The sequence below is a fragment of the Diplotaxodon limnothrissa genome, linkage group LG20 (genome assembly GCF_057381915.1).
Source record: "Diplotaxodon limnothrissa isolate DT_005_m linkage group LG20, D_limnothrissa_male_GT1.1, whole genome shotgun sequence".
In the NCBI taxonomy this organism is placed as follows: domain Eukaryota; kingdom Metazoa; phylum Chordata; class Actinopteri; order Cichliformes; family Cichlidae; genus Diplotaxodon; species Diplotaxodon limnothrissa.
The window spans coordinates 8,436,928-8,454,135 of NC_140615.1; the positions used below are offsets into that span (position 1 = coordinate 8,436,928).

General features: G+C 37.5%; 2 protein-coding genes across 2 annotated transcripts; one reads left to right on the plus strand and one right to left on the minus strand.

The window, feature by feature from the left end:
* Positions 1 to 355: 355 nt before the first annotated feature.
* taf10 (TAF10 RNA polymerase II, TATA box binding protein (TBP)-associated factor) lies at positions 356 to 4,042 on the minus strand. The gene is made up of 5 exons (XM_085344524.1): positions 3,684 to 4,042; positions 1,779 to 1,936; positions 1,601 to 1,665; positions 747 to 861; positions 356 to 601 (listed from the first exon to the last, which is right to left on the minus strand). Exons 1-5 carry the CDS (start codon positions 3,814 to 3,816, stop codon positions 512 to 514), a joined length of 561 nt encoding a protein of 186 aa, XP_085200650.1. The 5' UTR covers positions 3,817 to 4,042; the 3' UTR covers positions 356 to 511.
* A 538-nt stretch (positions 4,043 to 4,580) lies between these two features.
* LOC146610478 (uncharacterized) lies at positions 4,581 to 10,242 on the plus strand. Its single transcript, XM_085344391.1, has 14 exons — positions 4,581 to 4,709; positions 4,994 to 5,102; positions 5,317 to 5,401; positions 5,477 to 5,550; positions 5,644 to 5,703; positions 6,518 to 6,625; positions 7,008 to 7,064; positions 7,409 to 7,539; positions 7,732 to 7,786; positions 7,895 to 7,987; positions 8,081 to 8,215; positions 8,783 to 8,884; positions 9,561 to 9,722; positions 9,933 to 10,242. The coding sequence occupies exons 1-14, from the start codon at positions 4,696 to 4,698 to the stop codon at positions 10,074 to 10,076; spliced, it is 1,329 nt and encodes a 442-aa protein (XP_085200517.1). The 5' UTR covers positions 4,581 to 4,695; the 3' UTR covers positions 10,077 to 10,242.
* The last annotated feature ends 6,966 nt before the right edge of the window (positions 10,243 to 17,208 follow it).

Sequence of the window (17,208 nt, forward strand, 5' to 3'; positions counted from 1 at the left end):
ATTTTAAGACAGCATTATAAATGAAACCTTATATACTTAAGCGAGGCTCCCAGTCTGAAGAAGCTTTGGAAGTGGGGAAGTTTCCAAAACGAAAATGATCCCAGACAGACCGACAATTACCAAAGTTGTTTTAAAGAAGAAAAAGGAGAAAGTTATGACAAAGTATGTCCCTGATCTGAATCCAGTAAAATACATTTGAAGAAATTTGAACTGTAAGGCAGAGGAACAAAAGTCATACAGAAAAGATTAGCTTAACTAATTTTGACACCTTTGTGGGAAAATGTTTCTGTTAAAGGTTTTATTTTCACAATAAAACATTTTTACAAATTAACAAATTGCAAAGACTGCACCACAAAACAAATGACCAAATGCAAATTGACTGCAAAGATTTCTCAAAGTTGTTCTAACTCAAGGTGAGAAAAAAAAAATAGCAATACAGGTTGTCACAAACTCTGCTGTGCAAGCAGGCAGATAAGTACTAGCAATAGCAAAAAGCTCTAAAGAAATTGTTTTATGTAAAGTAATAAGGTTTCTTCACATTCACACCATATTCTGCGAGGGCAGGAGTCAGGTCCTCCATAGTCAATGTGTACTTCTTATCCTATACACGGGAGGAGGAAGAAAATTATCAGGAACAAAAATAACTGAAAGCAGATGAAACCTTCCTCTTCTAGCAACACTCACACAGCGCTCTCTAAATATTGTACATCATATTTAAAGTGCCTGTTAAAATTAGACAAGCTTACCTTTGTCTTACTTCTTGAGCTTCCTGAGGCAGTGCCTTTCATTTTGCAGTACTGCAGCGCATCATTGGCAATGTCTGAGATAAATTTCTGAGATGCGAGGGAGATCAGACGAATTCTATGCATGGAAAAAAGAAAATAATTAATGACTTCTTCCCTTAATGGTTTACAGCCTATCTGTATCCTTACTTTGAAAAACACCACACACATAAACCTCAGATTTTCTCTGATCTTGTTCGGAGTGATCACAAAGCTGACATTAAAGAGTCTTACAAGGTTAGAGATGTTGCATTTTGGTTAAAAGGTTAAAGCCAGTTTGTTTTAAGCAAATCTAATCAGCCAACACTCCCTTTAATATCAGAAAGCACAGTGCTACCTGACTAATACAGTATTAAGATAAGAAATGCTGTATACCATTGGGAAATTCTTTAAATTAAGCAGGAGCATAGAAATATTTGACAATACAGTCATCTATTTGTGACTTCAACATGTTCCCAATGCCAGATTACATTAATTTCCGACTCATTCAGTGCCTTGAACTCGGGTTTTTAATGGTGAACTCATATTATATAAAGGCTTTTAAGTCATAGGTTTGTTAAGTAAATTGGTGGCTATCAATCAAACCTCTGAATGTACCAACTGAGCAGCCTTATGATTTGTGCTGTTTGTTTTGTTAGTCACACTCATATCAGGATTATGTACTCCTCCATGCGTGCACACTGACAGACACAAAGCTGTTCCTAGTATACAATTTCCCAGTCTATTTAAAGGACACATGTATAGGTGGAGCCTTTTTGCTGTATTTAATGTCTAAACTGACAAGTCCATGACATTAGACCAGAATTGAGTGTACTCACATCCTTGGATCAGAAGCCTCAAAGCCAGCCCGGTTGAGGTAGTAGCCTGTGACTGCATCAGGAATCTGATGGGGGGGGGGTTAATAACTACTTATGTATATGCCAATCAAGCACTGATTAAGAAACATTACTGTCAAAAACATGTGAAGATATGATGTAGCAGGGTTAACTGACTTACCGTGGGAGTGTACTCTTCCAGCTGCATGAGGAAATCAGCCAGTGGCGTGGTGGAAACAGCAGGCTTCACATCTCCATTGGTGATGCCACCAGGAACATACACTCCATTGGAAACAGATGTGTCTGCAGACGGTGTCACCACAGCCGATGAGGACGAAGCTATAAAAAGAGACATCAAGAAGGGTCTATTAAATGCTTGGAAAAAGGGTGGCTTTACCCCTCTGGAAAATTAGGCAAAAGGAGGCCAACTGAACTTCTTTAAGTTTGTGAAGATGTTTCACGTCTTATCCAAAAGCTTCTTCAGTTCAAATAACGAAGGTGGAGAGTCCCAGATATTTAAACCCTAGTGCAGAATGTCACCTTTGGAGATAATCGTTGACCTACTATTAATCGTGTGTGACATGACATGAGCCAAGGAGTTAAAAAAGGGAATGAGTCATTAAACCAGAGGTTTCAAGTGAAATTAAAGTGAGACCTTGCCCCTCCCTATCATGACCTATTGAGGTTACCTGAGGCAAGGGTTGAAGTGTCTGGAAAGGGATCTCAAGATAGCATTGAAGGTGGCAGCTTGTGTTCAGTGATGTTTGTTGACACAGGGCAAAGATGGCCTATTTTACTCCTCTTTCAAACCATCTGTTTTGTCAGTCCAAAATGTGAACATTTGTATCATCAAAAGAGTGTAGCTGTGCATCTGCACCTAAAGGATAAGTTGCACCTTTTGCCGCTTGGTTATTTGGCCAGTGGTGTTGAGGATTTAGGTAAACTTGATTAAATTATAAACACACATGAATAGGGTCAGATTTTGATATCCACCACAAAAAACTATCTGGACACAGTTTCATCTTTTAGCATGACAATGACACCAAACATATTGCTAATGCATTAAAAAATACCTGGAAAGAAAAATATACAATTAAGCACTATCACTCATGGATCGGGATCCCAAAGAACAAACTTCAACTTTACTGAAGAATAGTTGGACCACCTTGACAGACAACATAGCAAAAGGCAGCCAACATCCAAAGAAGCTTTAGATGTCCTTCAAGAAGCCTGGAAAACTATTGCTAAAGACTACTTGGAGAAGTAGTTTCCCATTTTTACATAAAAATTAAATCTATCTTAAGGATGGGGCCAAAGGGTCTTTCACCATCTCACAATGCTGTGACTGCACCAATTCCCCAACTCTCACTGAACGGTACCCATGGCCATTAATTAATGATCATGACAATTTCTATATTAGTAATCAGGAAACTGACCTAACAGTTAGTCAGTTGTGTTAGTTTCAGTCTTTATGCAAATGTAATGTTCACAAGGTTGGGGACCCCACAGTCAGCTGAAACTGAAGACGTCACTTGAATGAGTGATAAAACATATCTCAACAGTCAGATAAATAGAATCAGAACTTTCTGTGACGACTTAAAGAACCTACAAGAAAGCTTGCCTGAGAGAATTCAAGCTCTTTTAAATAATAAAGGTGATCATATCAAATATTCACTTTATTTTCAAGCTTGTGAGAATTGCACAAACTGTTTTTACCTTATATACTAACATTTTTGCAATACACTGTACCCATTTCCAATCTTCCCTGGCAAAATATAAGGAAATCATGGATGGCTTGAGACTTTTGCAAATTACTGTACTAACAATCTAAAAATTGCTACAGTGGTTAAGTTAGTGATACGGACTTAACCTGAAACATGGTAGTTGGTAGGTTTTGTAATAAATATGTTTAAATCACTTTAGTGTAAGACGGCAGCCAGGTTAGTACGCGTTTCTCTCAGTCAGGCTTGGTAATGTTGACAAAGTCAATGTACATCGTGGAAAATTCCGACTTCCACAGCGAGATGAAATCATCAAATGCTCTCAGAATAATAACAAAGACAATAACAAAGCCACGTTACGTTACCATTACTTGTGACCGACGGGATGCTGCTCACGTTGGTTGTCGTATTATCATTGGCAATGCAATTACTTGCCGTTGACGATGTGGTAGAAGGCACTCCTGTTGTTACAGACTGATTTAAGTTGTCCATGTTCATGTTGGCGTTAGCTAACGAGCTAACCGTGGTTAACTAGCACCGAAATATGCAAAACACCACAAATCCGCGATTTATAGCTGTAAGACAAATATTTTACAAAATTCTGTTTTAGTATAACTCTACCCTTTAATTCAACGAAATGAATTACCAAAACTAAAAAAAAAAAAGTATAACTCGTAGCAGAAGTGTTCCTAAGTCCTTTGCAGTAAAACGCTGAGCCACCACTGTAAAGTAGATCGCTTCACGTGACCTATAGTCATCCTCTTCTTCTATGTGTTTTATTGCTGACTGCACACCGCCTCCTACGCCCCCTGCCGTAGCGGAGACTGTAGGTTATAAATTAATACACTTTCTTCGTGATATTTAAAGCATTTAATTCAGATTTGTTCAAAATTATATTGTACTCACAAATATAAAATGATTAGTGTGTAATTATGTCTTCCAATAAATTGATGCATTCTCATAAACTTAAAATGAATCCATTATGAAGACATGGGATCAGGCTCTGGCTTGAATAAGCAATCATGTTGCCCTGTCAGAAAATTCCTGTAAGAAATCAGCATTCAATTGATTGCAGTCTGCAATCTTTTGACATCTAGCGGTGCGATTTTATACCTTTAAACAGAGATTCACCTCTACTGGCGGTGCGAAGTGGTAGTTTACGAGGTGCACTGAATACAGCAGAGCGATCTCGTGAACACTGCAGGGGGCGTTAAGGGAGTGTCAGACATTTTCTCGGTTGATATTCTTGTTCGAAGAAGTGAGTCTCCGTTTTTGTGGTCAGTCTTTCACTGCAGTGGACTGTATGCTGAGCTCTGGACAAATTTTAGTCCTGTATTCGTCTGACCAACGCGGGAGACGGACGTTTGTGACAGTTGAATGGGACAAAACAGGTACTGACAGCCTTTATAAACGTGCAAGTTAAATTCTCCACAAACGTCGATTAACGACTTTCACAAAGTTCCTCTCGTCCCCTGTTCAATAATCACTCAGTTTAGTCCACTTTTAAATGATTGGCAATTTTGTGCCTATCTCTGTAGGTTTAACGTGTTTACATATCGCCGTATTAAGGGAAGTATCGTGCATCTGTAGAGGACTGCTCAACCTGTAATCTCACGATTATGTATTTTCTTCGGTTTTGTGGCGGTGTACCTACAAGCTTTAATTTGTATCAAAGTTCACAGGCTGGCAAAATGACTGCTCCTGTCCGTGCCATCGTGGTAGGAGGAGGATGTCGGGGTGAAATCTACTCCCAGTATGCGTCTATTCATCCCGAACGAATGAAGGTTAGGAGAGGCTTGTGTTTCTGAGGGAAACATTTGTCAAAACGTCAGCATGTCTTCGTCTGTCGAAAGGAAATAGCTGAAATCTGAAATTAGTCTCCTAATTATAACCCTTCTATGCTCAAGTCATTGATGCAAGCTGTTCCTACCAATGTCACGTAGTAAGTTGTAATATTTAACGGGGCGTACCTTGATTTATTCACTTTGACCTCCTCAGGTTGTTGCAGTGGCTGATCCACGGAAATTTGCAAGGACCAAACTTCAAAAACAACACAAAATCGTGGAGGAAAACGTATTTGAAGGTGAGAGGAAGAGAGAAAAAGTGTCAAATCCTTATAATTATCTGCCTTGTCCTTACTGAGTCCTCTTTTATCCAGACTGGCAGGCTGTAGTTGAAAGAGACAAGTTTGCAGACGCTGTGTTAATTTGCACCCCAGATCGCCTCCATAAGGTAAACATTGTCTGCAGCAAATATTTATTGGTTTAAATTACTTTGAGATGTTCTTAAATTAATTATTATGGTGATCACATTTATGCTTCCTAGGAACCTGCTGTGGCCTTTGCAAAGAAGGGATACCATGTTCTTCTGGAGAAACCAATGGCAGTGAGTGTTTGTGGATGTTATTGATGAACTGAGTTTACAGTAATAATGAATCCCTGATTTGCACCAAAAGTTTTATTGTCTGAAGTTTGGACACACAGTTTGATTTTAGCTTCTTTTTAAAAAAATACTTTTTAACTTGTATTGTTTAGAAAAATGGCCCATTGAACCTCTCTCAGACCATTTATTTTAGCATTCTAAAATCTGAGGCAGTGTTTGAACAACAGTATCAACATCAAGCAAAGATATTTTCTTCTATCTTGAAATTTGTATTTAGAGAAGACAGTTTAAAATATAATGTTAAAAGTAGTCTGTGTTTTCTTTTAATTTTCTTTAATGTGAACTTTATTAGTGTGTGCTCAAATATGGAACTTTACAGGACACCATAAACTGGCTAATACTTAGACATTTTTTATGTATCTGTTCAAAATTACAGATGGCAAGAAAGACCAGTGAAAATTTCAGGCTTATCTTGAATAGTGTTTTAAATATTAAATATCTTCAAATAGGTCTTTAATGTACAAAAAAAAAAAAAACTTCTGAAAGTGGGTCAACAGATTATTTTTTTCAAAGAAAGGACATCTGGAAAAGTATTTGATACATGAAGCTAAATTTTTACAGCAATTGTTCTACGTGTCCAAACTTTAAAGCTTTAAAATCTGCTGATTTGAGCTAGAGTGACCCAACAGTTGTTTGTTTTAGTTGCTTTCACGATTCACTATTCTGAGCAAAAGCTTTAACAAAACCACACACCCTCAGTATTTTACATCAAACTGAAGCACAGCGTCCCTCTTTTAATGTCCCCACATGACTTCAGACAACTGTAGAAGACTGCACGGCGATCGTGGAGGCTTGCATTCAGAGCGGCGTGATGCTGTCCGTGGGTCACGTTCTCCGGTACGATCCAGTCATCCACAAGATAAAGGTGAGCATTTTCTAGTGCACTTTATCCAGCTGTGACAGTTTTCTTCAGCAGGTAGTGGAATCTATTGTGGGTTCAAACACTTAAACTTCATCTGCCTAAAATCTATAGGAACTCTTTCTCATTCAAAACAGCCACACATTTACAGAATCAGCAGGATTGAGGAAAAATAAGCAAACAGAGCACTCTTTTGTGTTTGTGAAAGTGCAAAAAAAAAAAACCCATCAAAAACAGCATTTTAATCAAGAGTGCTGAGGCTGTTTTGACTTGATTAAGTCAAAACTACAATTTTCTCATACTTGGGAAAGTGGTAAAGAAAATTTACAAAATCTGTATGAGGGTTTTGCTGTTTTTTTTATTTATAAAAATAAATGGTCTTTTACAGAAGCTCATAGACGCTGGAGTCATAGGTGAAGTGATCCATATTCAGCACCTGGAACCGGTGAGCAGGCAGATACGATAGAAACAATAATAATAATAATAATAATAATAATAATAATAAATTATTATTATTATTACCATTGTTAAATTGAATTTAACAGACACATGTTGATTTTTCTTTTGTTGTTAATATTATATTGCAATATAAGACATAGTTTCATAATTAACATATTCATTAAGAAAATCATAATTTGGAGACATTTGCACATAGTTGTGGCCTGTGGACAAAATTTTGTAGCATTGTATGTTTTTGTTATGTTTTGGGTTTTTTCAGGGTTTTTAAAGTGTTATTCAATGTTAACATTTCTGCAGCATGGTTAAAAACAGAATCGATCTTTCTTCCAGGTTGGGTTTTATCACTTTGCTCACTCGTTTGTTAGAGGGAACTGGAGAAACGAAGCAGAGAGCTCTTTTGCTCTTCTCACTAAATCTTGCCATGACATTGACCTCATACATCACTGGGCTGGAGGGCGCAGGTATATCATTAGACAGTAGTCAGTGATTAAACTCAAGGCTCAGTGTTCAAAAGTAAGATTTTCTTTCTCTTTTATTTTGGCCTAAAACAGCTAGAAAACTACATGTTTAGCCCAATTTTGTTGGACTAGAGGTAAATGGGGATGTTTTTTTGTGTAGTTTGATTATTTACTCTGGCAGTTTGTTCTTGGCAGGTGTGTGAAAGTGTCGTCATTTGGATCCGTCAGCCACTTCAATAAAGACAACAAGGTATGTTGTCTGTTCAGTGATCAAATGAAGATAATCAGTAGCCATGATGGGTAGAAATCTCTGTACTAAGCATGAATATAAAATGTGACGTTACTAGTTTTGTGTCAGCCAGCAGGGGCTGCAGATCGCTGCCTTAACTGTTCAGTAGAAAAAGACTGCCCGTACTCAGCATGCAAAATCTACTTGGACAGTGTGAAGAAGGTAAAAATTTCACCAATTTACTTTCATCATTTATGTACTTTTTTTATATACTTCTTATAAATAATTTTTGTGTTTTGTATGTTTGTGTGCTAGGGTCACACTGGCTGGCCAGTATCAGTCATATGCCCCAATTCACTCCCAGACATTGAGTCAGTAACAGAGGCATTGAAGACTGGACCGTATGGCCGCTGTGTCTATGAGTGTGACAATGATGTCTGCAGTAACCAGGTTAGAAAACACTGTGAAATCTGCAGCACTGACCCTTTCTGACTCAGTTATGCAGTATTAGGTTCCTATCAGGCATCAAAGATGCATTTAGAATATACAGAATATATTGTACTTCTACCTGCACCATTTTCATTATGTGTACTTTCTTTTTTCTTTAATCTCAACAAACAGTTATCTGCATATGAGTTAAAATAACTTAAACACAGTGAAATTTATTATTCATTTATTTATTTTTTAGCACAAGAAGCTTTCTGGTTTCTGCCGTTTTGCAGTTCTATACTGTACCTCTCATATTTAAGCAGGCTTTGTTGCAAGCAGGAAGATGGTGTGTGTGAGACTAAAAGACAGGTTGAATTTGGAGGACTGTAATTACAGAACCATTAGTTGTTGCTGAGATTAGTTTTTGTTTTGTAATTATGTGCATTTGCCCAAAATATTGGACATTGTCCCCATAGCTTAAATCAGCTGACTGACATACGAATTCCCAGACTGCACTTTGTTTATTTATTTATTTGGTCTGTGATTCTTTCCTTTTATCTCTTTTAACTTTTCTGATCTCCTGAGCAGGTTGTCAACATGGAGTTTGAAGGGGGTGTGACGGCAGCCTTTTCCATGGTGGCATTCACTGAGGAGATTTGTAAGCGAAAAACAACCATTTACGGCAGCAAGGTAGGACTGTAATTAATGTCTCTGGGAAAGATGAGAATGAGAGACTGAAGAAAATCACATAGAAACACATTAATTAGCAAATGAATTATATAAAAGTAAAAGTGTGAATGCTTACAGATACAGCAGGTAAGAAACATATATCACAGCACTGTTAATCCTTATAGACCCTGTAACAGTTCAAACTGTTAGAAGCATGTTATTTACTTCATAGGACAAAGGCACTCTTCTGCATCATAAAGCAGAACCGCAGACCAAAATCACCCATTCCATAATATGTTGAAAAATGGTTTAACAATGATATGTTATTATAATTAGGGATTTCCTGCCTCGTCATACATTCACAGAAATCTGTGTATTTCCATGTTTTTTTGTTTTTTTTTTATGACCATTTGATTTAAAAACTATTATATTTTAGCAATTCCTTATTTGATAAAACTGATTCAGTTGTTTTACAATACTTTCAATTTTGCTTTGGACACCCTCAAAAACAGGACAAAGTTTCAATATTCAGACAAAAACCTTGTTGATAAAACCAGTTCGATGAGCTATCATTCATACTACTGATGTGCGACTAATGAAATGATATCTCCTTGAATCTTTAGTATTTGATAAACATAGAGTTAAGTATTTTACTAAAATTCAGCTCTTTCCTACATAATGAACTGGGTCTTCTCAGGGCGAGCTCTCATGCAATGGCCACGAGATCCATGTGTTCAACTTCCTGACCCAGAAATCCAGAAAGCACACAGCAGACTACAACACTACCAGGCAGTTCGGTATGAGTGGACATGGTGGAGCAGACTACTGCCTTATGCATGCCTTCATTTCTGCTGTGGCAGTGAGTGCTCATTACACTTTTTTTTATTTTTTAAAATATCTAATTTTAGATAAGATTTGTTGTTGCTGAGTTCTACTTCCACTTGAGATTGTCTGTATTTGCTTTTCTTGTACCTGTGATGCAGGACTTAAAGGATGCATGTGTCGTATCTATGTGTATCTGCTCTGTGATGGCTAATTTTTGTTTTCATATATCTTTATATGCATACAGAACAATGATCCATCACTGATACGGTCTGGTCCTGTGGAGACACTGCAGAGTCATTTGCTGGTGTTTGAAGCTGAGCGCTCACGACTAGAGAGCAGAGTGCTGCACTGTGGGGACATTAAACATTATTTTGTTATAGCTTCTTAATAAATCAGTGTAGTAATACCTATATTGTTAGTTATTGAACAAAACTATTAAACTTTCTCATTTGTCAATTACTAGATTTATATCCACACACTGACATATATAACAAGGACTTTTTTCTAGTGAAGCAAAGATGTCCTGAGAACGTATGATGATTAATGACAATGACACTCACTTCCTAAAATGATTACATAACTGATTCATGTCAGAAAAAGAAATATTAATTTCAAGGGACTGCCTGGTTTAATAAATGCTAAATAAAATCTGTTTTTAGTCTTGTGTCTTTAGTTTCCACATTTTTTTTTTCTTCCACACACTATCACGCTACAAAGCCTGACACTAGTCTTGAGGCAGTAGGACATGGAAAATATGTACTATTTAAAGAAAAAAGTAATCTTGAATTTAATGGCAACCGCACTCAAATTTTGAGACTGTGTGTCACATCCAATCTTCAGCACCTGGACTCTTCTGCTCCAAAGCCATGCTATTGTAAGACATGCTGTTTGCCATCGCTTTGCTGAAATGTGAAACCTCTTCCATAAAAAAGATGTTTGGATGAAAGCGTATGATGCTCTGAAACCTGTAATCTTTTTTTTTTTTGGTCCCAATAATTTATTACATTTTGACATCAGGACAAATGGAGTACATGAGACCTCAGTTATTAATGAAAACATGAATTTCACAACTTATCACACCACTTTACAACTGCTCATTGAGGCAAATAGGTAGGGAAATATTGGGTGAATGATCGGGCACAAGCACAGGACTCTGTCAGATCTTTATGTAACAAGAAAGCTTATTTACACAACACCAAGACACTGAAGAAGTCACTTGGATGAGTGATGAAACGTTTCTTCCAATGAAAACGTTACATCCAGATGAACAGAATCAACTTTTGGGGATGCAGAACACCAAGTGCAGTAAAAAGTGATATTTTTTTAATTAAAAATAATTTTTTAAATGGAGGCTGTATGATAAAAAAAAGTATTTCTATACTATAAAATTAAAACAAAAAGACATTTTAAAGTGGCACATGGCAGCAGGTTTCCATGTAACAAAATTATGTTGTGATTCCATTTTTGCTATCGTTACCATTTAAAGTAACATAACATATATGAAACATAACAAGCAAAGGTCTTCACCATTTCAATCCAGAGCTTGGAGAGAAATTGACTATCACAGCGGTTGCAAAGCAAGGATTTACTAGCAAGCAGAAATTTGTTGGATTGCAAAACCACTGACCATCGACTGACAGCATGGGAAAAGTAAGTGCATGAATAAATGAATAAGTTCTTCAAGTCATTTGTTTTTGAATCAGGTGTTTAAACTTGAAATTCATATTTGCAAATCTAAAGATTGTACAATTTTTTTTTACATTCCTGCATTTTTTCTGTGCAGTCCTGTGAAAGGAAACCTTTTGAATCACTGTTTTGTTGTAACAAGAGTAAAAAGCATCTTTTAGTTATTGTATTTATTTTGAACCTTTAAAGCAGCTTGTGGTAAATATAACAGACACTCTGTCACGGTCCTCGGTCGGTGACCCAGTGTTTTGTGTTTTGTATTATTATTGTTATGAATTGAACTTAAATTTTTTATGATTTTTCATTGCTAGTCTCTTGGTTTTTGTTTCTGTATTTCTAGTTCTGTAAGCTCTTTAGCATCTCCTTATTTCCAGTCTTTACGTTTTGTTAATGTGCCTTCCCTCTGTTCACTGTCTTGTCTCTCTGTGCCTTTACTGTGGGACACAAATGTCTTGTTTTCCAGTTTCCTGAGACCTTACTTTTTTTAGCTTCTAGTTATTATGCTTTATTTTCTGTTACCCCTATTTCAGCTCTCTAGAGCGTAAGCTCATTTAGTTCATCCCTCTGTGTCCTGCAAGTCCTGCATTTGGCACCTATCTCCTTCCTTCCACACAGCTGTAGCCTTTACACACAGTTACTGAATTTGACTCATTTAAAATTTTAAAGGTAAACAAAATAATAACCACTGACCAAATTTAAAAAAGCAAAACAAAACAAAAATAATATTAATAATGATAACAAAAAAACGCATTACAAAACTTAAATCTTCAGATAAAATGAACTGTTTTCATTTTGTTTATATCTATGTAAAAATGAAATATTTCTAATGCTCTGCTTTTTCCTTTAAATGTGGTGTCATATCATAATAAAAATTACTTGAAATGTGTATTGAAACAGAAAACATAAACCTACAATATATTTTTCACTACAGTTAACATTTTAATAACAGAACAGTGGTTTCTAGAATATATTTTTCATTTCATTATTGTTTAATCCACAAAACTTCTTTTAGTTCTTTAAGAAAATGTCTTACAGTGAAATAAATACAACTAAATCTTTTTTTTTTTTTACACCTTGAATCCTGTCTGGCAGCTTTGGCAATCAGAATTATGATCTCAGTGTCAGTCACTGTCATTTATTCAGCACCAGTGTTTTGATGGGTATCAGTACATCAACACTGAAATGGTTTAACTAAATAATAGCAAGAATAAAACAAAGCAGATCACAACAAAACTTGTACCATGACTTCATATATTTGAGTATGTTTGCCCTTTATGTTTACCTGGTTGTTGAATGTCCCTGACAGGCAAAGATGAAGACAAAGTGGCTAGAGGACAGCAGCCCTGAATCCCTCCAACACCCTCCCGAAAAAACATATTGGACCACATTTGGTGCTCTGCTGGCGAGAAGCTCCAGCCCTCAGCCCTCCACCTCTGGCTTCCAGCATAGACGACCCAAGTATGCCAATCAAGAGGTGAGTAGAAAGCATATTCATAAGCTCATAGACAATGTAAATGTTTTGACATCTTCTAAATCCTACAAAAACAAGAACTGAGCGGTGAAAAAATACAAACTGGCATTGTAGACAAGCCAAGAGTTTTGACACACATTACTCCATCTCTAACAGGTAAACACTGCCCAGCCAGTGAGGAGGTCAAGCCCCCAGCCCTCCACCTCTGGTTTACACTTGAACCGTGACTGGAGAGCAAGGAGATCCAGCCCTCAGCCCTCCACCTCTGCCTTCAAGCATGGGAGAGAGGAGGCTGACCAGGAAGAGGTGAGTAAGCACAATGCTGTAAGCATCAGTGGTGGATATTTCAAGAAAAAAAAATACTGTCATGTATTCACTGTATTCACTTCAGCTTTAAATGTTTGTTGTCTGATCTCACTGTGCTGCACACACACCATACCCGCAGTCATTAGTGGCTTATACAGTCTCTATTTCTGACCCCTTCTATGCACATTACTGCCACCTTCTGGCACTAGCAGCATGTAGCAGCACACTATATTTGAACTCATGTTGGTTACATAAAGGTACATTTTGTTGCACTTTGCTAACTATTTCAGTATTCACAAACCAATTACCACCCCCAGTGTGCATACAGAACTGACTTCTGTTGAAGTTATCTGTAGTATTTTTGAAAAAAATAAAAGAAACTGCTAACGTAAGAATAATAGTTAGCATTTTCGGTGCTTAACATCAAGTGATATCTCACAGCTACCCCCTGGTCGGCGAGTGAGGAGATCCAGCCCTCAGCCCTCCAGCTCTGGCTTCCAGCATGGACGACAGGTGGGTGCTCATCAGGAGGTGAATAGAACGTATATTGTATGCTCACAGAGAAGTACATGTTTTAACATTTTCTAAATTCTACAAATACAAGATGTGAGTGATAAAAAAACAAACACTTGTTTCTAAAACTGGCATTTTCAGATAAACGAAGATCATGTGGTCCAACCAGTCTTCTACCTCTTTTTACAACCCTGGAAGAGAGGAGGCTGACCAGGAAGAGGTGAGTAATCACAATGCTGTAAGCATCAGTGGTGGATATTTCAAGAAAAAAAAATACTGTCATGTATTCACTTCAGCTTTAAATGTTTGTCCTCTGATCTCTAATGACTGGAGCATTTTTAACCTGTTTGTTCCTTTTCGTTACTGCAGCAGGAACGCCAAAGATTCCGGAGCGGGTACTACAGAGTCCAGACTGACACCGACGGGTCCCGCCCCACCGTGTGCTTCCCTTATTGTTTTCTACCAAAAATTGTTAATGTTAATATTGTATATTGTATTTTGACTTTTCATGTTATGACATAAAACAAACAAAATAAAAACCAACTAATCTAATGGACCAGTTTTAGATTTTTATTGATTTGATGGGATGTTTCCAAAGGGTCGCGCCTATCTGTCTTTTAATGTTTTGTTTTATGTTTTCATTTATTTGATGTTTTTTAAGGTTAATAAAAATTTGCTAAAAGATTCAGTAAAGCCTTAACATTGTTTGCATTAAACTAATTCATTGTTTGGATTTTGAGAATATGGTTTCACTTCTTTATCAATCTGCAAACTGCCACTAATGAAAGAAAGCTCATGCTCAAACCATTATCTGCCCTGGTTTATTGATGAGTTTTGTTGTATTGCTAGTTCATTTTTCTCTCGCTCTCACAATGATGTGCGGTCATTCATTGACAAATGTACAAAGTAGAGAATGCCGCCGCCCGGTACACATTGCACCTGACCCCTATGGCGCCTCCTGCAGGAGGATAGGCCCATGTCCCTTTTTCAGGCTGTGCCCCGGCCGGGTCCCAAGGACTAAGGCCCGGGTACCAGACACTCGCCCTCGGCCACCCTCCCTGGGCCTGGCTCCAGGGCAGAGCCCCGGTAACACTATCCTGGGCAGGGTGAACTGTTCCCTTGATATTGTATTCATAGGGGTCTTCTGAACCTTTGTCTGGTTCCTCACCCAGGACAAATTGGCCATGGGAGACCCTGCCGGGGTACCAAAGCACCCGGGACAACACAGCCCCTGGGATCCCTGGGACACAGAAACCCCTCCACTACTATAAGGTAGCTATTCGCAGAGGGGATGGTGTAGAGCGTAGCCTTAAAAAAATCCAGCAAAGGCCTATCTATTTTAATTAAAATCCTTATCATAAATGTCCTTTGTTTCAAAGTTCGAGGAGTCAATTTTAAGGAAGGGAAAAAGTGAGTAAAGGCTGAGGTATGCCAAACACAAGAATTGGACTGAAAATCAGTGAACTCAATTCCTGTGGTAGGATATATATATTAACATGTGATTCAGAACCATAACATTTGAAAAATACCATAATGCAACATTAATAGTGAAACACATATAACAAAGTGGGAAAGGGTATAAAATCAAACAGGAAAAGTCAATAAATTTAGCCAAGTAGCTTTGGTATAGCAGCTAGTTATGTACAGAAGTTCCACCATTTGTGGGGATAGCAGAATAATACAACTTTGTACAGTCAGACAAGTAGCACTGAAAATGTCCAACTGCTGAAGTCATGAGATTAACTTTAACTTTATTACCATTACCTTTTCTGTATACTCTCGTTGATGTGTGCAGTATCCTTTGTGTATGGAAAGCCTGAATATTGCAGTAATGGGAGATTGTTTTGTTTCAGATCGAGCTTCTCTTTGATGTGCTGATCCACATCGTTAGCATTCTGGTTCAGCAACATCCTCTGTTTTTCCTGATTCTTCACACTAGATGGAGCCATCTAGTGTGAAGCACTCCAAGCACTGAATGTTGTTCCAAATTTGATACTGAAATTAGAGATCAGCAGGTATAAAATCACCGCCCACTGACCATTCAGTTCTTTGGAAAATAGTGTCACCATTCCTGGAAGATCCCTCTGACCCCCTGCAAGCAATTTTGTTTTCAGATCATTACACAGCTCAACAGATAAAACTGTCTCTTAAAGATTGATTTAATGAAATACTTGATAATAATCCTTCTAATTGCCCTGTGCCTTAAAAACAGAGCAGTGATATTAAGTCTGCTAACTTAAACAGCATTTTTGCCACTTTGCTTTCCTGGCTATCCATATATTTCCAGTCTCGCTGACCAAAGTCCTTAAACACATTCAGAAATTCACACACCTCTTTTGTTACTAAACTACTGTAGAGCCCTTTTCCTTTCACACACACGCTCATGTCACTACTTTGTCTGCAGCAGCTTTATTGTTTTCCGCCTGTATTGTGAGTTTAATCTCTTAAGATTTTTCGGGTAGTATAGTTTTATCTTCCTTTGAAAAATCAACTGCTCTGCTGCCACTACACTCTTTCATGTTTGTGATTGGTCAGATGCTACCAATGCCACTCCTTACATGGAAACGTGCAGGGGAAACCCTGGATTTACTCAACAAGCTGTTAACTAGCTTTGTGATCACTTTTTTTTGTTGCAGATGTTAGGGTAAGTGAATCCAGATAACAGAGAGACACCCTGAGTATATTGAAGGGAGGCAGGCAGTGTTGGACCCTTTAATAACTCTGCTGGAAAACTGAACTCATATTTTCCAGCAAAGATTTCACATGTAGAAACTGTTTCTTCTCCATCAGTAGTGCATACAGCTCCCCCTTCAACTCACCATTCTTGGTTATCAGGCTATTTAAGCACTGGCAAGCCTTAAGTTAAAAAATATCTTAGCGTTTGTTTTTAAAAGGATTCCAACATCAAGGGGACCTAATACCAAGCACAACAGATATCTATTACTTTAGAAGTTGGCAAAATCACAGTGAAACTGACAGTAAAGTGTATTCTCTGTGCAACACTAACCCTGAAACACTTGTCTTCAGTATGCTGCATAGTTTTTAGAAATTTCCTGTTATCAAATTTATCAGATTTGTCAGGTATGGTTGCCCTGACAAATCTGATAATTTGTCAGGGCAAATTAAATCTCAATTCTGCTAACTTCTCTCCCATTCAAGGATCTGAAAACCAAACCAACAATGAGGGACAATTTTATTAAGAAAGGTTGACTCAAATGTGCATTTAAAAGAAAAATATAATGGACAAAATAATGACCACTGCTAGTGCTAGTTCAACCTCTTAGTAGATGAATTTAAAAATCCTTAGTGGCTTCCTTCTTGCGTGATTCATTGGAAGAAAACTTGATCTCTGATTTTAAACCTTGAGATCAAGGTCAGCAAATTGTACTTAGATTTTTAGTAGATGTACCTATGGTATTAATTTGAAAATCCTACATCTTCTCATTCTTGAGTCATCACAAAGTTGGATGTCCATGCCGAACGTGTGGCCATCCACCACCCGCCTGTTGGGGTGACAACAATACCCTATCAACCGTTTATGACT